Source organism: Homalodisca vitripennis, chromosome 8 (assembly GCF_021130785.1).
Source record: "Homalodisca vitripennis isolate AUS2020 chromosome 8, UT_GWSS_2.1, whole genome shotgun sequence".
NCBI classification, from domain to species: domain Eukaryota; kingdom Metazoa; phylum Arthropoda; class Insecta; order Hemiptera; family Cicadellidae; genus Homalodisca; species Homalodisca vitripennis.
The window spans coordinates 32,844,572-32,871,209 of NC_060214.1; the positions used below are offsets into that span (position 1 = coordinate 32,844,572).

Here is a 26,638-nt window from a genome sequence, read left to right on the forward strand (position 1 = left end):
GAGGATTGTAATAGAATATCTTGCAAATATTCAACAAACTTAGATGCAGACAGATTAACATCCTCGATCTCTAAAATCGGTGTCCAATTTCTTTCAGAGACAAGACGGCAACAATATCAAAGTCAATATATGTGTTTTTTAACTAAAGATGATTGTTTTCTTTTACTTTTAATTAAACTCTGTTGAACTTTGCGAGACAGTAAAATAGTGATCCGTAATTTCGCTTTGATGACCGCCGACTTAACACCGTCCGTAGTTTTAATATCCGTAAAATATATGATCAATACAACTTTTGGAAAATCCAGTAACTCTGGTTGGCACATTAATGCTAACTAATGAAAACCAGCTCCATACATTACATCAAGATATCGTTGTGACAGTGGATCGTTGGTTTCAGGTAAAATACAACAATTTATATCACCAATCAGCCAGTGAACCCCGATCCCTGTGCTGGTCTCAAGATATACCTCGAGATCACTAATGAAAGAGTCAAGGTCACCGGACGGACTCCGGTAAATGGCGAGCAACGACATCCGCTCCCTGCCAAACGTTATATCTAGTTTCAAACATGTGGCCCCGCTCAGATTCACTTCCGCATGACATACTGAAAAACATTTATTAACGAAAACAATCACGCCATCATCTGATTCATACTTTCCTTATTTACGAATCTATCATACCCATCCATACTCACATTTACACTGCACTCATCCATCCAAGTCTCTGTTAAAATAATTATGTCAAATTTAAAAACTTATAGTTGTCAAAATGATAATTAGCTCATCAAAAATTCTTTTTACAGCTACGAATATTCAAGCTAAGGATTGTCACTCGATTTTTATTTACGTCTTCATTTTCTGAGAAAAAATCAAAAACTATCAACATAATCATAAACACATGCATTCACAGCTCTAGAATTGACAATTTCATCCATAATCTCGCCCATTGCGCAAAACTGTTCATTGTACACCATGCTCAGCCCACCCGCTCTCTATATATCTATACAGATATCACTACACTTGATAAAAACTACAACATCATCAAAATAAACTAAAACCAAATGTATAGCTACCTGTAAAAAAACAATATTAATATAACAAAAAACTTATATGTAGTTGAAACCAAATACCAATATCACATGATATAGTAATAAAATAAATATTTTTGTTTAATTTAATACATATGAAATAAAATAAACTATATTTATTACTATGCAAGATATTTAGATTGTACAATTTTTAAATTTAAATATTTCTTTAATCTCTTTGGGCATAGAATGGTAAAATATTACAACCACAAATCATAACTTGTGCCATGCATAGATTGCCAAATATCAGTTTGAAACTTTTCTACAGTTCTTAACTGCTCTACTTCAAGATAGGTGAGTGGTCTGAGGCACTAGCCTCCTGGACACGGAGCATGGAGACTGGTGGGCTGTTGTATCAAGGACAAACATGAAGGTGTGGTGCTAACTGTTAGAAGAATATATAAAAACTTAAGTCAGACCCGTCATCTTGGTTCCCAGTGTTAGAAAGTATGAAGGTTCAGGAATCATTTCCCCTGATTTCTACATGATATTTTAATACACTACATGTTGGTATATTCGAAAATTTAAAAACATTTTTTAATTTTAAAAGTTCAGTATATTCTGTAAATAGCTCCATTAAGTGCAAATAATTTCAAATAAGTGAGGAAATTCTCAATTTTTATTTACTTTTGTTTCAATTTTTATTTATTGCTCAGAATAATGTTACCAATAAAAAAATTGTAGGTAAAGAATTAAATAAACTTCCTAATTCTGACTACTTAATACTTATCATGCTTAGTTTTGACAAAATCTTGTATTATGATGCCTTTATAATCAGGATGGGCTTGCTATTTTATTATTGTGTGGTTCACTATTTTGATACGATCTTGAAAACAAATGTAATTTCAGAATCAAGTATATTGCAATTTTTACAATCAGGCATTTTTTGTTTCTTCAAACTCAAAGGCAAATCTTTTTAATAAATGAGACATGACCTTTTTTGTATTTTATAAATATATTATGTATTTTAACACAAAATAAACACAAGAATTGGAAATAATAGAACGCTCCATAAGACTATCACTAAGCTGACCAAGTTTCAGAAGTGACATCCGAAACTAAATACTCGGTTTTTAGTGTAAATATTATGAATGTAAATAAATAAACAAATGTACAAGATGGTATCAACTGTATATGTTCTACAAATCCTAAACTGCCCACAAAATTATCACTTTCAATTAACAAATTTTGAATGTTAGTAGAATGATGGTTTCTGAAATAAATAACGTAAACAATAATATTGTTATATTTACGAGACCACTATTTATGCTTATGTTGACAAGTAGTTTATTTAATTTTTAAAACCACAATGGTGGATAAAGGTATATCAAGTTTGCAAATCTTGAAGATAAAAACAGAAGAACATTAACTATTAAATTTGTTGGAATAAAATCAATTGTGTATAAATGTGAAAACATTCTTGTACTGTTTCTTTAAATATGATGAATCAAAATGAATATGAATGCTAATACAGACTTGTTATAATCTACACTAACTGTTACAATTTGCAGATTTTAAATTAAAAAAGAAAAAAAAATTCTTGCAGTACTTGACTTGTCTTTTAAAATAGAGGAAGATCAAAGTTACTAGTGCGTCAGATTGTTGAACTTTTGTACTATTTTCTGATTCCACTAAATAATTCTGTTTCTTTCTTATAAGGTTTTTCAATTGTGTCAGGTAATTTTTTATAACACTTGCGGGAGATTCATGCTAAGGGAAATTGTCTATTCTATACAATATAAAGTTCTGGAATGTTTAAAACATTAAGTTTACAAAAGAGGGGCTTATCACAAATTCCGAGGTCACTGCACGGTAGCTGCAGCAATGTTAGGAAGAACAGGCTCGACACAGTGTAGGTACAGGTTGGCGCAGGGAGTGTGGAACGTGTGTGCGCCGAATGTGACGGGAGAAGGTCCGGTGTCGCTACGGCACACCCCACAGACAGCGCCCACCGTCTCTGGTAACTGAGAACACAATAAGGGTTCAAATCTCCAATACTAATTTACTGTTAAGTATTATGTGTTGTGTGCGTGTGTGTGTGATACGTTCTAAGAGCTAAAATATTGTTGAACAATATTTGAGTTATAAACAGTATTAACCCTTCAAGTGTCAAAGTCTGGGTACCAGATGTGTTAAAAAAAGTATAAAATGCCAACAATCCCGGATGTTTCAAAAAAGAAACTAAAAATATAAAACTTTTATAACTTTACACGCATTTTATATTAATTCACATAAAAAATTAATGTTCTTTCTCAGTCCTGTTATACAGTATATGTCACAACAGACCTGACAATCAACAATTGGTCCTCAAATTTGTTGTAACAACAAATGCCATAGTATTTTTTATTTTTGGGATTTTTGGATAAAAATACATTAATATGTTGAAAATAACTTTTTTAATATTTATTTGAGTGTTGACTCTGAAAATTTCTAAACAAAATATTAAGATAAGATTTTATTTTTGATGTGTTTTATTTATCTACATTTAAACCTTTAACAGCTTTATCTGATTTAATTCATTGCCGACTTACGACAAAGAAGGTCTGCTGATGAGCATCCATCGTGCAACAATGACTCTTTATTTTGATCTGTGACAGTGGTTGATTCGACTAAAGGAAAGATAACAAAATAAATAGCTGAAGTTTATTGTTTTGCTGCTAGATGGTGTGGGCATGCTGGTTAGCTTACATTGAGACTGTTATGCAATATTAAACACTCAAATTATTCCTAGTTGTCTTCTTTGTAAACATGTGCGCGGCTCCTTGTTTCACGATTTTCCATGCCAATAAAACTAAAAAAAGAGTGTGTGTAAATAAGGTATATATTGAGTGAAAAAAGTGTTATACCTCAACTTTAATTCATGTAAAAACATATGTAAAATTTTAAATAAATAATCAAAAAAGGTGAGTATTTATGAAATTTCAAATTTTGCAAATTTAAAAAAGTGTTTTAAAATTCTTTTTTAAATAGAATTAAAGTAATACAAATATAATTAAAAATACATTGATTTTGTTCATTTTTTCACTTGTATAAACCGTTTAGAGATTAAAATATTGTTGAGTATATAAAATGTTTCTTGCACATTTTTGCACAAAAACAAAAAATTATAAAAATCCAATAAATAACAAAGTTATAACAATTTTTAATAACTATACATAAATAACAACTCTAAAAATACCCTAGCCACATTTGACTAATAGTCCACAAAAAGATGTAGACTGATAGAGTTAACAAAAGGTATGTCATACTGATTCAAAATCTTCTACAACACAGAAATAGCCATACAAAAAAGGTTCATGTGCAGACCTTTTTTTGGTTGGTAGAGTAAATATGATGAGTTTCTCTCCCTCCACCCTAACAATTGTACATGAATATCCTATTCCATTTTATACGAGTATAACAAAAATAAGAGCTAAATGTAACAAATAACAAAGTAAAATTTTCCAATACCACTTTTTGACAAGTCTTTTTTAAAATTAAATTAATTTGGAATAAATTGATAGTTTTAGGTCTGAGATAAATATTTTGTAGCAGGCAGTGATGGCAATAATCGTATCCTTCAGAAAAAAGAAAATGCATTGGTTCACTATCACTTGCACTCTTAATGTAATACTACTGGAAGGGTGACATACATGTATGTGTTCCGTGTGGGTGAAGAATGGAGCTAAATTGTCCCAGACGTTACGTAGTTCTGTAACTGTAGTTACGCAGCAATCAGAGTCCAAGTGACTGATGATACGTTCACTCACCTTGTGTACCTCTAATAGGCCTGTAACACAACATTGGACACACCCGCTATTAAAATTGCATGGTAACATATACAATAATGTGAAGTTAGCTTCACAGTTTTAAAGATTTATCTATAATTTACATTAATTTTAAAAAAATCAGATTCTATCAGGGTTTATCAGATGCCAATGAATTATATATCTTCTTTAGTTCTTGACATACATAGTGTTCATTTTGAAACTACAAACAGTGTTTGCAAAAATATTGTATTGTTATTAAGGATAAAAAAAGAACTAAAAATATAGTTTTAGAATCCAAAAACTCTCACTTCTAACTATCAAAACGTATTAGATTACAACCGATTCCTTGTTATAATCTATGTATATAACCTTATTTTCAAGCTCATACAAGATTTGAAAAGACCAGGCTCTGTTCAAAATATAAAAGTTGTTGCTGTCAAATATTTTCTTAACCATCTCATGAGCTGCACCAAAAGAGATTTTGATTGATAAGGTCAAAGTCAACTGAAAAATGGAACAAAATCTCATAATGAATTTTTAACACTCATTAGATACTACGTTTACCATATTTATTTGTTTTGATAATATCTTTTTCATATTCATGCAACATACAAATTTGTCAATTTTGAATATACAGAAAGTAGGTTTCACTTGTATGGGTTAAATATTTACCCCATTTTTTTATACCACGAAGAATTGTTTTATTTTACGTGATGTATTATTTTTAGTTTGTTGTTTATTTCTTATTGTTGTTTTTCAACAAGTGAAGCTTTTAGTTTATTTTCATCAGTTGTTGTCGTTATTTCATTAGGAGTTTAGTGGAGGTTAGGGAACCTCTCTGTTTGAGTTAGTGCAGGTAGCCGGAGCTCTGATGTGACCATTGCAGATGACTGACGAAAACATGTTTCTGTACATGACCGACTGGCAGTCTATTTATACAGTCGACCAAACATGAGACACACGGAGTTTGCTTTAGGGTTTCATCCCACACAATACCTGAAGAGATTATTACGCTGAGAAGTCTTCGAGAAGTGCACTGTCAGTCCGAGAGAAGTACACTGTTGGTAAAAGCGTGCATTGGTGAGTCACTTATGATTTATAACTATCAATAGAATTTGATGGGATTCTGACGAAGTTTTTAAAGTTAAATATCGAAATTCTTATTGGTTAATTTATTTTGAAATTTTCAGAACTTGCTAAATTTAGATAACATCACGTTTTGGGTATCATAGGTTGTATGCCTAAATTTTCACACTAACCAAATAATTTTGAATTAGAATTTCAGGTTCTGCACTACCTTATATTAAATCAAGATTTAAACCAATCTAGAAATACTTTTGTTTTGCATGGTGTGTACATCTGCTTTCTCTTGCTTAAATGCTCTAATATAAGTTTGTTATCTTATACCTAAAATTAATTATTCGGTATGTAAGATAGGTTAGGAGTGGTAAACATGTTATCTTGGTTAGTGACAGTGGCATATCTATACTAGATATCGGTTACACAACCTTTTACTACCTTTCCTAGTTTGCAAATGTATATTTTGCATCCTATAAGCCGTATAAGTTTTCTAGTCTAAACTTAAGTCTTGTTTGATGCATGGAATAGGTTAGGAACACAAATAGGCTATCGGGGGTAGTAATAGTGACATATCTATTAGAGATAGATTCTACAAACCTCTCATTATTCACTCTAGTTTGTAAACATACATTGCATGCCCTACAGGCTGTATAAGCTTTCTTTCCTATCCTCAAAACTGTACTTTGAAGTGAATATTGTGTTATAAGCTACAAGCTTTACATTCTTGGTGAGATCAATAGATATAATACAATGAGCCTGTGAAGAATGCAGCAGATATAGAATACTTGCAATACAGTAGAAATAGAATACTTGTATTGAATAACCTAAAGTTGATTTATAAGAACCTAGCTGTTTCGGGAAAAAAAAAACACAACTCAAGACTCACCCTAGACAATTTTCTTTCATTTAATTCAGTAACGTTAGTAATATTAGTAAAAAGGTTTGGTTTAATATATTTAATATTTCAATTCTGTATTTATTAAAGTCAAAACTTCAGATTATCACAACACAATAATATACACTAGAGAAACTCACAAACGATAGATGGACAAGTTAGTGTCAACGGCTTCAGAACAGAGGATATCACAGGCCACCGATATCGTTTGTTTTTCTATCACGACCAAATAATTGCTGTGCGATCGTTGTTATTATTTTATTTAGTTTTAAACATTAAATTTCGGAACGAGAATTTTTCGGTTTTAATTTAAAATTATTTACGTAGAAACACAAAATACAAAACAGAAAATGGTGATGACATTGTTCTATTGAAGAGAATAATTAATTGAGTTCACTCAAGAATAACAGTCTTGAGTTTTCTGTTAATTTTCGTATAACATTACATATAACTTCATTTTCCTATAGCGTATAGTGACGGCATTGGTGGATACCAGCAAATATTCCGGTGCCCCATGAAGAGGTTTAAGCGTTCGATTTTATATTACTTGCCCATTTATGCAACAACGTTTATACCTCTTCGTGGGACATTTCGTACAAGGCTATATTAAAAAAACCTAGAATAAAACACACAATTGCAACACTATCAGGGCAAATGAAATATTATTTCAAAAAAACCTTACACACTGACATACTAAATTATTCCCAAACTTTTCTTATCCCATTTTAAATTCTTTTAAAAATTAGCATGAGACGGACTTTTTATCACTCTACTGAATTGTACTAATTGTATAGCTTACAGTCTAAATAGTTGTTCGCTCTAGGGTCACCGAGGATTTCCGATACAACATCTTGTGACGAAGCTTGTGACAGCTTGGCTAGTCCTGCTTTCAGTAGATTTAGACAAGCTTCCAGGCAACGAATCTAGGAAAGGAAGAAAAACAGGTTAAATACAAATCTAGGAAAGGAAGAAACATAGGTTAAAATATAAATGTATGAAATGAAGAAAATAACAGAAAATACGTATAGGTTATAATTTTCTTCATATTTGATCCTTACTTCAATTTGGAATCTAATCTGCAAAACTGATTTCGACTGAAAACTTCAGAAAATGTATGAGCTCTGCGAAAAATTTAGGGTAAAGAGTAGTTCAAGAACTATGAAAAAAGACAGACTTAAGGAGATTTACAATTCCCACAAGATTATTAGTAAAAAGTGCCTGCAAGAAGCAAATATCTAACAGTAAAAAAAATGATTGCTGATAGAGCGCTACCAACATTTGTCAAAAGATGAGTTGAGATCAACAGACATATTTGCGTAAAACTACAATTGTGTATGATATAACAAAATAAAGCAATGCAAAAAGCAAAATAAACAACGTGTATGATATTAAAACCAACACAAGATACTGTCCTCCATTTGTGACCTGAATCCATGGTGAATGTACATTATTGTATAACAGGTAAAGCCATGCTGGAAACCATAGGGTTTTGTTTTGAAGTGTGTTTGAATGTGACAATCTGTTTATGAAATAAAGTAATGGTAGTTTCAAAAAATTGATGTCAGAAAAATTTTGTTTCGTACCAAGAACGGTTTCCAAATATTAAATTGTTTAAGACAAAATTTTGATACTGTTCAACAGTGAAAATAACTCATGAGGTCTTTATATTCGTATAAATTTCCCTGCACCATTTTGCACATATATCCCACTAGTATTATAAATGCGAAAGTTTGAATGTTTGGAGGTTTGTCCTCGAATCACGCTAAAACTGCTATACGGATTGTGCTCAATTTGGAACAGGTATAGCTTTTGGTCTGAATTAACATTTAGATTGCTTTTTACCACCCTTAACACATTCATTTCACCAAATAAAGTCGAATTCAAGTTGAAAAATTAGTTTGTTTACATTAGAATGTTATGATAAGAACGAAACGTATTTTGACAGCTGTTGACAGCTATAGTTCGACAAATTTTCTGAAACATCTGTTTACATTTGAATTTTATCAATAATAAGTAAACAGTGCTTGATTGGTAGTGTAATGCAGATAGTAAATAAAACATTAATATATAAATTTTACTCTAGATTGCGCCAGTGACGAATTAAAATCATCTAATGCATTAAATACTGTTATAAAACTAACCTTAATGAACAAAGTTATGAATGTTTTCACATAAGTTATTTTAAACTGGTGAGCTTCCTTGACATTATGATATTACATTTTAACAATGGCTTACGGAAAAACAGAGAAATGAATACTAACATACCTTAACGATTCATTCTTTCCCTGGCTATAGTCCAAAAAACAAGTATAACGCAAAACTTTAAGAACGATTATTTTGATCACGAACTTAATTAATATCTACCTGATGTATGCCTACTTACGTTTTAAAATGTTTGTAGGACTCCAATCATATTACATCATAATTGCTTTTTAAAAGGACTTTGGTTTTAAAAATTGTGTGCGAAGCGTTACATAATCCTTTAACCTATTAGAATACAAACTTTCAAGTCAATAATCTAAGATGCAAATTAATGAAAAATATATATGTTTAAAAAGTGTGCATGCACGTATATGATAGAGAAATTGATATTAAAAGAATCACAATTACTATACAAGGACTGATATATTTTAGCTACACAGAAATCATAAAATATAAGATTTAGGCTCCAGAAGATAAAAATTAACAAGCTTTCAAATGGAAGAATCACCACTTTTATATTCAAATCAAATCACTTTATTCCACATACTTAGTATATACAAGAAAACAAAGCTTATTCGTATGGAAAATTCCCAGCAAGACTACAGGGCCAAACTATTGAACTATTAGAAACTATTGAAGTGAGGGCAGTCCAGGACTGGAGACCTGGCATGGAGGGTTAAAATATTTGTATGTAGCCACAACTCTCCTTCACCACTGTAACCCCAAGGACTAGATCCTTTGCCCCTCAAATAAAATAAACCACCACTGAAACCTTATATGTGTGCCCCAGAATCTGGTTTAATTCTTCCATAGCAATTCAAATTCATTCAGGAAGAATTTATGAAATTTGCTGAAAGTATTTCTCTTTATAGTATATATTCTTTAAGAATGATCATATATACGTAATGGACATACCTCAGTTAATATATTATACATAAGTTATCATATATATCATTCATTAAACTCAGTTAATGGACCGTTATAATGATTGCCTCAAACTTCCTTTATTCAACAAATATTCTTCCTGTACTACACAATGCTTTTTACTTAAGTATTCGTAAATTAATTTGTTCCATGTATCTCTTCCTAAGATATTAATTTGTATGCACCACAGAAGCTAGAAAAATATTACTAAGCATTAATATGTTAAAAGTGCAAACAACTATACGATTACGAAAGTTACTTACTTGTATAGAAGGTTGTTCTGTGTCCTTTCGAGGCTGGTTCTCAGAATTGGGTAATTCTGCTCCAAAAAACTCGCCAAACTCATCGCCTTCAACTGTTTCTGTCTCAAGAAGTCTCAGGGCTTTGTATTTGTCTTCTGTAGGATCCGCAGCGAAAGATGGTTCTGGTTTAATATCTTTCTCTACAGTTTTTTCAGAAATGGCCAGAGAAGAAAACAAACTGTCAATATTAGAGTTATTACTTTCAGCCAGGACAGTTGCGTCTTGGAAATCACCAAATTTGACGTCATTAGATTGTGTCTCTGTAGGATTGTTGAACAAGTTAAATTCACTACTCTCTTGATGATGGTTATTTACATCATTAAAGACATCCATATCAGCTTGGAATGACTGGAAAGTCTTGTCAACTGGAACATCCATCTTAGTTGTTTGCCCCGAGTCAGAGTCTAAGGCATTATCTTCAAATACAATGGTACGGAATACATCATACTTGTCTACTTTTGCCTGAGGAGTTGGGTCTGGGAAATTCACTGGAAAATTTTGAAAGTTCGTAAATTCATCACTGTCTTTTGAACTATCATTTATCGAGTTGGTATCAGAATTAGGTTTCAGTTGCTCGAAATTTGTTGTTTGATAATCAACCTTAAAAAAGTCTAAAGATGCATCTGGATCTTCAAACAGTGAATGTGAAAACATTGACTTGGGCTCGGCCTGATTACTTTCACTGACAACACTCTGCCTGTCCTCGTCTTCTGGCAGAGGATTATGGAATATACTATACTTATCGTCTTCTACTTCCTGGAAAGCTAAATACTTGTCTTCAAAGTTATCTTTTTTGTTTTGAACAGGATCATTTCTAGTCGAATGTGCTAAATCATTTGTCGTGATTGGCTCTGGTAAATTGCTATTAATCGGTCCTCTTTTATTTACTTCTGTCCTGTTAAAACCCTTGAGTTCTGAAGACACAGAAGGACTGTCTGTCACCCAGAGCGTTTGTGCTGAGGGAATGTTCTTCCCTCCAACGACCAACACTGACAGATCATCGTTGTCATATTTGGGCGAGGCTTTCTGGAAATTTGTGAACTCGTCTTCGTCATCAATGGAAGAGTTCAAGTTATTTTCGACCCGCCCAGAAGTAGTAGCTGAAGTAAAATCGGCACTCTGGAAGTCTGTAAACTCGTCATCAAAAGGATCTGGCTCCCCACTTGCAACATGGCTCGGGGATTCATTTAAACTGGGGAAAGAAAAAGAGTAGGTATTACCAGAGTGTTTCATACTTGTATTACTTGTTAAGTCAAAGCCTAAACTACTAGAAGTGACACTTTTATTTCCAGCGATATTATTCTGAGAATTTAAATCGGCTACATTCACTGTGGGAGCTTTGGTGATTTGATCTGTAACCAAGGTGGGACTAACCATGGGCCCGCTGCTCACATAAGAGATACCGATTTTCTCTGAACCATCCGGATAGAGCTTATCGGCTGATGTCCAGTTGAAAGTGGGTATTGGGTCTGGTAGACTTGTGACGTTGAGGGGATTTGGGTAAACGTGAGGGACTGCCATGCGTGTTGGCAACAGTGTGAGATCCAGCGTTGGTACAGGAGCTTGTGGCAGTTGATGAAGGGCTGCTAGATTGTTGACAACATACCCATTCTGCAAATAATAATAATGTGTAAGAATTCATAACCAGGAGAACAGTGTAGAAATAAATTTATCTAAACTTTAAAGCACTACGGATAAGTCGTACCATAGGAATTGACGTGAACGTGGTATACAGGAATATCTGTATCGCCTTAGTTTGGTTTATTTTGTAAATTGTAATTCACAAGAATGCTGCGAATTTGTAAGAATGTGCAAATGTTTTGATTTATGATCTTAAAAAATCTAACAACGCATGATACACCATTTGGATAACAGTGGCCACCAGCACCGGTAGAACTTTTGTAAAAAAAGTGTTGTATGTTATTTCTTCTTTCAAGAAACAGAAAAAAATTAACTATGAGAAAAACAATTTTTTTATCTCTAAAATGTACACTAATTTAACAGAGGCAAAATTTTCTTCAGCGCATGTTTTGATCAAGATAAGAAATGTATGATTCAATTGTGTAGATCATAAATTTATATTATTACCCATGAACAACAACAAACTTCCATGCATGTGAAGAGAGAACTCTCTTCTTTTTATTCCATAAACCTAAGTGTTTATTGTAATTTACCAAATTTTCAAAAATAAAGTTAATTTCTATGAAATTTTCTGCTCCACAATACATTTGATCACCTCCACCGTTTCTGTATTTTGATTTAATTTATCTGCATAACTATACAAGTTCCACGAACAAAAATGTCTCGGACAACTACTGTGAGAACTTCATATGAAGGTTCTACAAAAAGAAGAAGTTGATGTATGAGGTGTGTTCAGAAAGTAAGTACCGCTTCATTATACTGCCGCCATAGCACTGCAATCGATGTTCCGCGCATGCGCACTAGTTGTCCTTGTTCCTGGCTATCGACTCACACCATTTTAGTTGTTCTAAGTTGTGTTTTCAGTTTTCTCTGAACATTTAAAATATTTAGGACAATTAGTGATTGTGCTGATTGTGTGATTCATTCATTCTGTAAAAAGATTTTTGAACGCATGAGATGTTTATGGGGAAGACATAATGAGTGAAGGTATGGTGAGAAAGTGGGTTAGAATGTTCAATGGCGGTCGAACAAATGTGCATGATGAGAATCGAAGCAGTTTGGCTTTCTCTCGTTACTGATGATTTGGTGAGGGCAGTTGATGAAAGAAACCAAGAGAACAGACGTTTCACTATGACAACGCTATCTGACAATTCCAACAAATTTCACACACTCTTTTGAACGAAAGTGTTACAGACCGCTTAGGTTATCGCAAGCTGCATTCCCGATGGGTTCCAAAAATGCTTACTGATGTGCACAAAACTAAGAGATTCGAAAATGCTTTGACTTTTTTCACATAGTATAGTGATGATGGTGAGGATTTTTTAAACAAAATTGTGACAGGTGATGAAACTTGGGTCCATCATGTCACACCAGAATCCAAACAGTCAATGGAGTGTCAACACACGCAATCCCCGAAGAAACAAAAATTTAAGATGATAATGTCTGCACAAAAAATAATGTGCACTGTGTTTTGGGATCGGAAAGATGTTTTGCTGATTGATTTTCTCCCAAGAGATAAAACGATTAATGCGGCAAGGTATTGCGAAACCTTAAGAAAACTAAGGCGGGCAATTCAAAACAAACAGAGAGGAATACTCAGTAACGGAATTTTGTTATTCCATGACAATGCTCGGCCCCATACCGCTGGTGACACTCAAACATTGGTTCGACAATATCTTTGGGAGCAGTTCGATCACCCGCCCTACAGCACGGACTTGGCACTGTATGACTACCACTTGTTCCTGCACATGAAGCGCGAGCTAAGTAGCCAATGCTTTGAAACTAACTATGAAGTGAAAAATGTTGACTCGTGGCTACATTCATTGGCGGGAACCTTCTACGAAGAAGGTATAGATAAATTGATCACCCACTACAATAAGTGTTTGAACATCAATGGAAACTATGTCGAAAAATAATTTAAAGTTTGGGCTTTCATGTAGAAATAAAATTGTGTTAAAACAAATTGTTTTACTTGTTTTTTTTTTAAAGGTACTTACTTTCTGAACATGTCTCGTATTTTCCGATAAAACAGTAACCAAATGAAAAGAGACACGACTTTAAATAGCAATGTTTGGCTTTGAGATGAAATAGCTGTTTAAGTACAGTTTATACTGACAATTTTGTGTCTATAAAAGAAGTGAGCATTCCTTACCTTGTACACCACATTACAACTGTCTGCTTAACCAAAGTATTCCACAATAAGTAGAGAGGAAGTTTATGTACTTTGTAAGTTGTAATTATAATTGTAACTTAAAAAAGATGAAATGTTAATGTTCTTATTGTAACAACAAACAACTCCAACTGTTAATATGACCATATGACTAGGTGGTGGTTAACCCTTTGGAGACCAACAGAGTAGGTGAAATATAAGAGATATACAACTTATGCTAGCAAAGTTTATCTATATAACCCTAAATATTCTGTGATGAAAAATTAAAGAACACAATCTTTTTGTGAAAACAAAATTTGATAGCATAATAATGAGGGGAAATTAAGAAAAAAAATATTAATTTGGCACAGTTTATAATATTTACAAATTGAAAAAGTATTGTTTGAGTAAAATCCTGTTAAAATTCAAATATTGAACTTAAATTTGGAAATAATATAGCTAAATAGTGGTAGAAAAGATATAAAAACCACAAATGATGTTCACTATGAATTAAAAAAAAAATACTTTCATATTTGTTTAGAAATACTTTTTTATACATTTTTATTTTATTTTCTACAACAACATGAAACTTTCAAAATTTTATAAATATTTTGTAATTATATGTCATGAAAGAGGACGTCATAAGAAATAAACTAACAAGAAAATTATCATTCTAGCTATAAGCATTACAAAGTTACAATCATATTATCAAAATGCCTTTAATAAGCCCAGTCTATTTGGCTAGTAAGTCTAATTTCTGGACGGTCTCGAAAGAGTTGAACTCCATCCTACCAAACAATGAAATGTACCTGTGCCAGGCCCACCAGAGCGAGCACCAAGTACAACTCCGACTGAGTGAGAGCCCCTGGTACGGTACGGTTGGCTAGCGACCAGATATAGCCCAACGTGTCCGTTGACAAACCACTCGACATGAGAAGAGTTGAGAGCAGAGGAGTATCTGCGAGACCTCCAGATGCCTGAACTCCCACCCATACTCTCTCGTAGAGTGGTGGAACGGATCCTGTCAGCCAGCTGGGGACGTCCTATAACACAACATTAAGGCCAGACGTGAATACAATGTTAGGTTCAAACCTTTTTTTAAATTTTTTCACTGTATCATTTTATTCCCTCTATATAAAAAGGTGGTTACTCCTCAAACTAGTCAAGTCAGGGTCTGAAAAGGATCAACTGGGAACATCTTGGAGTTAACATTTTGTTTTTTATTTCCTATAACAGTTTATCTACCTTATTTAAAATGTATTGTTTTTTTTTAATACAAGGATATATAATACTCCTGAGTACCAACAAATAATGTACTTTAAATAGTTTAAAATGTATTGCTTTGTTTTCGTTTTTTGTTTAATACAAAAAAGGATTTACTTTATCCATTACATTGTTCTATGGTGAGCCCACACATTTGTAACAATAAATTTAAACTTTAGTCAATAGTCAATAGTCAAATATTCTTTATTCAAAAACATATAGTACATTTCTTACATTAGAATAGTGTCAAGTTTCAATAATATAAAATAAAGACTACATCCAAAACTAAATCTAAAAATCAATTGTTATTATTAAAAAATACCCTTTTCAAATTCCTCTATAGAGTACAAAGCTAAACCTGTCAAAAATGCTTTTAACTTTTTCTTAAATATATTACAATTGTCCTCTTTTTTAATTTCTTCTGGTAACTTTTTCAAGAATTTATTTCCTGCAAATGTTGTTTTTTTTTTGTAGAACTCCAGACGGTAACTTGGAAAATTAGACTCATTTTTGTGTCGTGTATTGTACGAGTGAATAAAATAATGTTGATCCCTTAGTGGGTTGTATCTTAGGAACATTATGCACTCATAAATAAATAGCCCATAAACGGTCAATATTTTTAATTCTTTGAACTTTTCTTTGACAGAATCATTAAAATTCAGATGTAACATGACTCTGACTGCTCTTTTTTGGACTTTCAATATTTCCGTGAGGTTTTCCATTTTTGTTGTTCCATATACACAAATGCCATAGGCTATGTGAGACTGGATATGAGAATAATAAATCAATTTTAAAGTTTCCAAACTACACAAATTTAACATCTTTCGAATTGCAAATAGGCCTGAATTTATTTTGTTTAAAACCAATTTAGTATGTTTTAATATTGAAACAATTTACCTGTTTTTGTTGAGCTTCAGGAATGCGTTTCTGGAATGTCTCCTTCTTTGAGAGCAAATCTTCAATCATACTCTCAGCACTTAAGGTCTAGAAAAGACAGAGTTATAAAATGTACAATAAAAGATATAGTATTTTATCATTATTTTCCATTTTAAGAGTATTGGGCCAGGCCTACAGCAGGTGGTATAGTACTATCAAACAGCTAATTTAGAGGGAAAATATTATTCAGACTTCAAATTAGGTATAGACAACTTTGTGGTGGCTAAGAACAATCCCAACCTGTCAATCAGGATATTTTTTGAGAATTATAGAATGAATGAAAAATAATGTAAGAATTTGTTTTATTTATAGTTTTTTTCAGAAGGTACAGTCAAAAAGTGAGGAAGATAAACATTTCAGTTAGCTGACCCATATTAAACAGATTAATTTTTTCAATAAAATAAAATATTCTAGGAAATCTAGCAATCAGTGTTAGAAAATACTCATTAAATGTAGTATATTCTTGTAAATTAGCTAACATAATAAGGGTTACCAATCATTCTTTGAACGTTTCTGAATCTGGAAATACTCAACTCATATTATTAAAAATATTTATAAAAAGATGTACTGCGACTCAGTGCACACTGGGTGCATTAATGCGTTGTTGGTCAGCATTTTTAATAAAAAATCGAATGCTTAGTAGTTCCATTACACTTTACAAAGTTGGCTATTCTGTCAATTTACTCAGATTCCAGGCTTTTACAGATCCAGAATTGCTGGAAAAATGCTTGAACGGCAAATCCCAAAACCCCAACGAATACTTAAATAATGTAATATAGAATCACATGTACCTATATGAACATATTTTGTAACGCTTAACACATTAAGACTAAGAGTATATAGGGCTGTGCTACCATTTAATGATGGTTAATACTTATAAGTTAAAATGAGCAACATTAAGATCTGCTGAGATAAATCTAGAAAAGCCATGGAACGGCTCCAAAAAGAGTGTATCTGCAATACTACAAAATCTGCATTAAAACTAGAAAAGGCAAACCAGAAAATTTACCAAAAGGAAGATAGAAAACCGTTTTTAAGAACAGGAAAACATAAAATACCCGTCCTATAGTGCAGGGTTCTGTTGAAATAAAAGTTTGGCTGTTTTATATTACTCTTTCGCATTAATTTTTACCTACTTTAACACTTTTCATGCTTTAAAAGAAACATATGTTAGTATTAAACTTTTAACCTGTTTACGACGACGTGTACCCCATCGGATACACACGATCTTTCACAGCTGCTTTTGTTTACCCGATCGGGTAGACACCGGACTTTCATGAGGGCCATACCCCCGAGGAAGTAGCGAGTCACTGGATGTGTGTTAAATTAGTTTTTTGATGTCCAGTAATTCTGTACATATATATTTAACCGTCCTGGGACGTGTTGGAGACCTTATATAAGCACAGAAGAGGCCATTAAATCATTAAAAGTCTATGTGTTGTTAACATCCAAACACCATGGCCCCATTTTTAAGAGATGCCACAACCCCATTTTTCAGTTTTTGGATTTTCACAAATATGTAAGCATGGGCAGATTCAAACTACTTGTTACTTAACTTCATAATAATTAATTAAAATATATTTCTCTTTTCTTTGACTAAACTTGTTGTAAAGAGTTTAAGATCAATTTTAGACTGGTAGCCTATAAAACATTCAGAAATCTTACTTATGAACTGTATATTTAGACATTTTCATTTCAATTAATAATGAATACTTTATTGTTACCAACACATTACAGGTTATCAACAATTACATATAAATTATAATTCAATCATACACTTTATAAGTTTATTGTACAAAACTAGATTAAGTGTATATTGTAAAAGAAAAGTAATTTTGTTGGATAATATAGAAACTCATCAATAGAATAAAATGGATTAGAGGCAAGCCTTTATGAGATGTTTAAAAATATATCAGGGTCACTTATTGAGACAGCTTATTGTAACTCACAGGTGGTTGATCGGTGAGTGCAGACCTATTGTGACCTGCATTCTGTAGTTCAGTTTTAATAATTAGTGTTGTGTTTTGTTTTTATTAAGTTTGTGTTTTAGTGTTAGTGTGCATGGTTGACACACAGCACGATTGTTGTGAATCCTGACAAAAGTGTCACAACTCTTATATGATTTGTTTATTTTAACCAAGATTGTAGTTGTGTCAGGTTAGTTAGAGGTTAGAGGAAGAGATCAGATCGCTGAGCTTGAAACATATTGTTACTGTTGTTTGTATAATTGAGCAATGGCAAATGTCCATAAAAATCCTGTTTCCTTCACAATCCTTTTATCATCAAAGACAAACTTCAAACATAGGTAAGATAATTTGAAAACCATTAAAATGTTTCCACCATAAACATACACTGATCCTAGGTATCAGTGAAACAGTCAGAGTTTCCAATCATAATTTCAAAGTATTCTACTCATGCTCCTGTATAAAATTATATAGGGTTTTAGAGGGTAGAATTCACAAATAGTGGTGTTTTCTAGCTATTAAAATGGCCAGAGGCATTTGTGATCATTCCCTCTAGAATGTGATCTTTAAGTGATAGGTACTACGTCGGGGCATGTTTTTCATATGATGTAATCATTGTAGCCCGCACTGATAGCCGGAGGCACTTGTGTCAGGGGCATATGAACTTTTATTCTTAACCCTTTGAATGCCGCTGACATTTTCCCAAGTCATATCTATAAAGTGCCAGGCTTTTTTTCATATTTGCCAGTTTTTGGAAAAGAAGTTGTTGTAAAATAACTATCCTATAGATTTTGACAATTTTGTTGTTATTTTAGTCTAATTAAATGCAAAATATTAAACATATCATTACAAACAAAATTTGCTTTATAAAAATATAAAAACTTTAGCTTTTACAAAAAATGTATTTACTAATTTGAATGTATAAAATATTTTTTAAGATTTTTTCTATACACCATGTGAAAGGCCATGAAAATCTGAACAAATTTCATATATTATAGCATTTTTTTACTGAAAAAAATAACATTTAGGGTGACTGACTCAACATCAAATTACAAGCATTTAAGAAAAACACGATTGCAAAAAAGCTATTCATTTGATTTGGAAGATTTTAAAAATAAATTGTAAGAAATAAAATTAAGAATTGCGTACAATTACTTTCATGGAATTTTAGAATACAAAATTACAACATTTATTTATAAAAAAAATCCCCTACTTTTTATAAAACAAATTGTCTGAAGTAGGCCTAAATTTTTTTGTATACTTTTGTTATTTTGTACAGTTATTGCATGAGAAAGGCCATGAAATTCTAAATACAGTTAATGCTAAATATATTATCCTACAATAAAAACTAGCATAGCTTTATATTTATAAACCTAATGCTGCTTTATTGTCATTTTATTAATTGTTCTTCATTTGTCAAGAGTTTAGAAATTACATAGTAATAGTGTATCACAATACATCAAATAAAGCATCAAGTAACACAAAAAAATATGATTAGAGACAAATAACTTAATTAAATTTTCTTTTGTATAGTGTCAGCAACTTTGTAAAAACCAAAATAACCCTATAATATTTACACTGAAAACTCACGTTTTTCACTTGGACACAACTCAAATCACTATATTACTTTTATAACACCAAATCGGTAAAACACTATATAAGTAACTATTTTAGTTGCTTTACTTAATTGCTTGGTTACTAGGGGTAGACTTTAATCAGCGGTCTACGCTCGTTATTCGGTTGTTTTCATGGATTGGTTCAGTGGTTTTTATCCGAAGGAATAATTCAATATTACAATGTATTTATCTTGGCATATGGTTTCAAATTATTAGTTATAGTAATTTTATTCTAAACAATAAACAGCAAGAAGTAAGTAATATTTTGAGACTTTGAAAATGGCGATGAATATGAGGAAAATATGTGAGATATTTCTCACAAGCGACTGTTTAAGTGGCTTCAACATGTGGATTTGGCTCTTGGTAGCCCATGGGGAGAATTCTTTCCTCCATTTCACAAAAGCAGTTACTCATTGATATCAAGCTGGGCAAGTTATAAATATTGTAAGGTTTCTTTGATATCTAATTATACGCCATACTTGGTTTTGTTGTTTTGTAATGTTATTGTTAAATGTATGTTTTTAAAATTGTAATATACAAGATTCTTCTTGTTACGGTAATTTATTATAACTCTTATTGTGCATAATTTTTATATATCAAAGTTGGATAATATATCGAATTGTTTGATAACTGCAATCGAATAACGAGTGTAGGCCTCTTATTAAAGTATCCCTGTTACTAGCACAAAAACAACAAGAATGGTCGTTGCGCAACACAATACTCGTCCGCTATGACTGGAAGAAATAAATCATAGTAAACAACATGTTTCACAGATCAAAGAATAAGGAAAGCAACTTAAAATTTGTATTTATCGATAGTTTGGAACCTATCGAGTACAGTTATCTGGTTATTTAGCAAAAATAACCTTGTACTATATAAAATATTATCAAAATAAGAAACGTCAAAATTAGAGATGACGGCACTGTACGCACTTGTTGTAGTATTAAAATTTGCAATGCTGCTGCTCTCAAAGGGTTAAATAGTCTAAATTAAGACGTCTTTTATTTGGGTCAAATTTCCCTGATTTCAGCCTTATTGTTATTTTACATATTCAAAGATGTACATATCAGCAGCAACCAATACAAGATTGACTCACGATCATAACAAGACTACATAACGCTTGTAGAACAATGAAATATCACTCCACGTGAGAAAAGTAGTTTCACTTATTGGAAATTATTAGATTAAAGGTCGAGGTGGCAAATCACGAATTTGACGTTATCAACGTATTCTGCTCATCCTCCTGAACAAAAAATATATATTGTTTTAGGGGGTGCAAATGACAAATAACATGATTTTAGAGGGTATATACATAAATAGTTAAGTTCTTAATGTTTTAATGTTCTGTTTGTGTGCTGTGTCTGGATATCTGTAAATATTATCTGCGGGTGGGACTGACAGCGTATCTGTTATCTGAGCGCTCTGGGGCAGAAGTCAGAGATAACGTGTACTGTAGGTTGGATCGAGTGAGTGCGTGACAACCATGGATCAACCATCCACTAGTTCGACCGATCGTAGTAAACTGGTGTGTCGGAGTGTTTTGTCGGGCATGTTAAGAGTTTATGTTTCGACCAAAACGAGATTATTTAGTTTCTGTACATTCTGTGGAACACACTAATGGTAAGTGTTCTCTATTAATGTCCATTTATATACGTATCCATATTAGGAGTATTCATGATTTATTAAGTTTTTAACGCGGTACATAATTGCTTTCCCATTACAATTCAATTTATATTTCTGATCAGCCCTTTTAGAATTTGACATTTTACTGATACGTACTATCTTGAGGGATGTTTTTCTTTCGTTGGCGTTCGTTCTTCGCAGAAGCCCGCGCTGATGGCTGGAGGCACTTGTTTCAACTCGATAACAACTAATTAATTTGTAGCTCGAAATTTAAGAAAAACATTGTTCATTTGGATTAGAATTCTGCTCATTTCAGTATTATTTTTCATTTACGTTTGGAAAGATGGTGCCGCATCCGATGATGTCATCACGAGGTTGAATCATGGTCACAAAAGGTCACGTGATGCCCGATGTGGATGTAGAACATGGAAATATTGCTCCGCGCTTGAACAGTTGTTCCATTTTTGATTTTCTAGAACATCATTATTTCTCATTTCCACCCCATCAAACCTTATATTTTTGGTAGCTATAAGATAAAAGGCTGGAGCGGCAAATCACGAATTTGACGTTATCAACGTATTCTGTTCACCCTCCTGAACAAAAAAATATATAGCTATAGTACTAGGGGGTGCAAATGACAAATAACATGATTTTAGGGGGTATATTCATAAGTGGTTAAGTTTCTAATGTTTTAATGTTCAGTTTGTGTGCTGTGTCTGGATAATCTGTTTACTTGAATATTATCTGCGGCCGGGACTGATAGCAGCCTGACAACGTATCTGTTATCTGAGTTCTCCGGGGCAGAGTCAGTGCTTCACAAGATATCTTGTTCAGTAGATTGGATTGAGTGAGTGCGTTACAATCATGAATCAACCATCCACTAGTTCGACCAACCCTAGTGAATTGTGTGTGTCGGAGTGTTTAGTAGGGCACGTAAAGAGTTTACGTTTTAACCGAAACGAAATTATTTCCCTTTTAATTGAACATGGAATTTTTAATAATGAGTGTATTTGTTCGGCGTGCGGTCGCGTGTTGTTTTTAAACTGGGAGACTTTGTTGTTTCGTTGCGATAGGAAAATTAGAAAAATTAGTAAGAAAAGAAGTTTTAAATGTTGCAATTTTTTAAAATCCACTTTTTTTTTGCTGCTGCTCAGCTATATCCGCCAACACACTAATGGTAAGTGTTCTCTGTTAATATCCATCTATATATTTATATTTGAGTTTTTCATGATTTATTAAGTTTTTTAACTTTGCATAATTGCCTTTGCATTACATTTCAATTTATATTTCTGATCAGCCCCTCTAGAATTTGATATTTTACTGATAGGTACTATCTCGAGGGATGTTTTTCTTTAATTGACATCAGCGCGCGGGGCAGCTGCCGAAGCCCGTGCTGATGGCCGGAGGCACTCGTCTCATTTTGATAACAAGTAATTAATTTGTTGCTCGAAATTAAGAAAAACATTGTTCATTTTGATCAAAATTCTGCTCATTTCAGTATTATTTTTCATTTACGTTTGCAAAGATGGCGACCCATCCGATGACGTCATCACGAGGTTGAATCATGGTCACAAAAGGTCACGTGACGCTCAACGTCGATGTACAACATAGAAATATTAATGAAATGAAATATGTTTATTGTCCTTAATCAACAGTAGTTGCAATAGACATAGTCAAATGTACACAGCCTTAGTGTAATCTTAGATATTAAAGGTTACATGTCAAATTATATAGGTCAAATAGAATAGATTTGTAGTCAACAAAAGTGAATAAGATATGGTAAATCTACATTTAAAATGTATAACAATACGTGTAATAAGTTAAAAACATATAAATGAATAAAACCTATAAATAAATTAAACACACAAATAAATACAAAGATTCAAGTAAAAAACACATATTTACATAATATCTTGGATTACAATTTTATGGAATAGAAATTCCCATTTTCAAATTCAGCTGCACTATAAAATACTTGACTAATCAGCCAATTTTTCGGGTCAAATAAAATACATCTATAGTCAACAAAAGTGAATAAGATAAGGTAAATCTGCATTTAAAATGTATAACAATAAGTGTAATAAGTTAAAAATATATAAATGAATAAAACCTATAAATAAATTAAACACACAAATAAATACAAAGATTCAAGTAAAAAACACATATTTACATAATATCTTGGATTAAAATTTTATAGAATAGAAATTCCCATTTTCAAATTCAGCTACACTATAAAATGCTTGACTAATCAGCCAATTTTTAATTTTTGTTTTAAAAGCGTTAATTGGAAGATTTCTAATGTTCAAGGGCAATTTATTAAAAAGTTTTATACAAATAAAGCTAAAAGACTTTTGGGTTTTACTCAGTCTAGCATATCTTACATCCAATAGATCTTGACCTCTGGTATTGTAATAGTGGATTGAACCTCTTGAAACAAAACTATTTAAGTTTTCCTTGACATGGGTGAGACTGTAGAAGATAAATAGACTAGGTAATGTGAGTATTTTAAGCTCAGGAAATATAGTTCGACATGAATCTCTATCCCCCAGACCTTTTATACACCTGACCACTTTTTTTTGCCACATGAAAACTTCTTGAGCTCCACTGGAATTACCCCAAAGAGTAATACCATAAAGTAAACGTGAATGAAAAAATGCATAATAAGCTTGGGTCACTAAATCTAAATGAGTACACATTTTTAATTTACGGATCAGAAATAAAAACTCTAGAAAGGCAAGTACATAAATGCTTTGTATGAATGTCCCACATCAATTTAGAATCCAAATTAATTCCAAGAAGTTTAACTGTCTTATGATGAGTAGATTTACTTAAACTAAAGATGATTTCTTCAGTTTTATCATTATTTAAGATAAGCTTATTGGATGAAAACCAAAGATCACAACGCTCCTTCAAGTAATCAATGACCAATTCATTACGTTCTCGATCAGGACTAGATGTATAAAGTGTGGTGTCATCAGCATAAAGAAGGCACTTTTCTGGAAGAAAATTAGGTAAGTCATTTACAAAAATTATGAAAAGAAAGGGACCAAGGACAGAGCCCTGTGGAACCCCCCTCGTCACCATCCTCAGGTCCGATCTTTGGTCTCCAAGTTTTACAAATTGTGACCTGTATACCAAATAAGATTTCATAAAAGATAATTCAACATTCTCCAAGCCATAGAAATTAAGCTTTTCTAGAAGTTCTTTATGTGGAAACAAGGTCAAAAGCTTTACTAAGGTCTAAAAGTAATGTTCTAGTTTCTTCGTTGTGTTCAAAAACCCTCCATAACATTGAAAACCAGATTTTCTACCGCCTTAATGGTAGATAATCCTCTTCTAAATCCAAACTGAGCAGAAGTAAGAAAATGGTTTGTTTCAAAGTAGGTTTCTAACTGATCCTTAACAATGGATCATTACTCCGCGCGTGTGAACAGTTGTTCCATTTTTTATGTTCTAGAACTTCGTTATTTCTCATTTCCACCCCATGAAACCTTATATTTTTTTTGTTCTATAGGACGATTCCAATAAGTTAATAACGCGAAACTCGTATTTTGCCGCTCCAGCCGTTTATATGATAATTACCATATTTTTTTGCTCTGTAGGACGATTCCAATAAGTTAACCCTCTCCCGCTCCCATTGTTTCCAGGCGCTCACGGTGCTTCTAACCTCAATTAATTCGCTCTGCCGGTCGGGCTCGGTCAAAATATGCAGCGTCTCAACTTACATACGTTCTGTCATTGTAATTAACTATAATTATATATATTAATTATTTTACTATATATTGGTTCAATGAAGTTGATTGTACGAGACCAGGGAGGGGGCACACGGACAGCTGGGCGCCGGGTTGTTTGATGCGCAGTTACTTGGTGAAGGTCATTGTCTGACTCGCCGTCACTGCCGCTGCCACTGTGATCACTCCGAACTACATCCTCAATGCCACCAACCACTTCACAAAGTTCTGGTACATCACTACACTCACTTGAATCGTCGCAATCACTACTAATAACGAGATCGATTTCACTGTCACAAAGTGTACGACTACAACCTGCCATTGTTTCCGCACAACTAATATAAATAGCAAAATAATGGAATAAATTTACTGTAAAAGTAAAGTAAATGGTCTCCTGATAGCAAACAACCCGTAGTAATACAAACTATTGCTACTCGAGAGCAGCACTTATCGGCTCTAGTAGATAAAGCAGTGCGTGCCGATCTGTGCCGTTTAGGCTGCAGTGGCTATGTTGTAGCCGTGCCGATTCATGCCTTGCGAGCGGGAGAGGGTTAATAACGCGAAACTCGTATTTTGCTGCTCCGGCCGTTAATGTGGCAATTACCCACTTATTTTCTATAACTTCGTTATTTGTGATTTGCATCCCTTGAAATCTTATATTGTTTTGTTCAGAAGGACAATAGCAATAGGTCAATAATGCGAAACTCGTATTTTGCCACTAAGGCCGTTAAGTTTACAATTATCTAATTAATTTGGAACAATACTGTTACTCAATGCAATAACACGATCTGACAACAATTAATCGTAAATAACTATAATTGGAAGTTTTGGTATTGAATAGTTTAAGTATTTCTAATCAATACTTTGGTACACTGCTTCGGTTGTGGTGTTGTCCTATACTGCAGCCGCTATCATAATGCCCACAAACCCATATATGTTGAAAGAAAGTAAAATAAGACTCTCACCTTGAAACTTGAACCATTTCTAACATTGCCAAACTCTCGAAGTTGCTGTTGTTGTTTTACAAATTCTAGTTGCTTGGACACGTCTTTACTAGTATTCTGGGTGTTCATTTTAATTCAAGATAAATTCTTCACCACAAATGATTTATTTGAGTATAAGTAGGCTAGCTTTGTAACAAAGCAGTCAGATAATCCAAGGCAAATATCTACACAGATAAATGTTTTACGAAGTTTTTATACGACAATTTCAGAAATGTTAACCAACAAACTTCATTCTTACAATAATTTAGTCATAATGATCAATTATTACTGAGTAATTATTTATATAAATTGAAAGACAATCTGTTTACACTCATCGAACTCGTTAGCAACCACAAATCCTAAATAATACTAAATACACGGAATAGGAATTGGAATCTGTCACTCGTCTTCAGTTTGTCGTCTGTCAACTCGTCATACTAATACAGTAATGCACAGCTGACCAGCATCTGCCATCTAAATGTACAATTCACTC

General features: G+C 32.8%; 1 protein-coding gene across 1 annotated transcript; it reads right to left on the bottom strand.

Moving 5' to 3' along the window:
- Positions 1 to 2,319: 2,319 nt before the first annotated feature.
- Positions 2,320 to 26,592, bottom strand: LOC124367516 (synergin gamma-like). The gene is made up of 7 exons (XM_046824391.1): positions 26,128 to 26,592; positions 16,190 to 16,276; positions 14,839 to 15,072; positions 10,201 to 11,850; positions 7,611 to 7,734; positions 4,720 to 4,856; positions 2,320 to 3,051 (listed from the first exon to the last, which is right to left on the bottom strand). The coding sequence occupies exons 1-7, from the start codon at positions 26,233 to 26,235 to the stop codon at positions 2,890 to 2,892; spliced, it is 2,502 nt and encodes an 833-aa protein (XP_046680347.1). The 5' UTR covers positions 26,236 to 26,592; the 3' UTR covers positions 2,320 to 2,889.
- Positions 26,593 to 26,638: the final 46 nt, after the last annotated feature.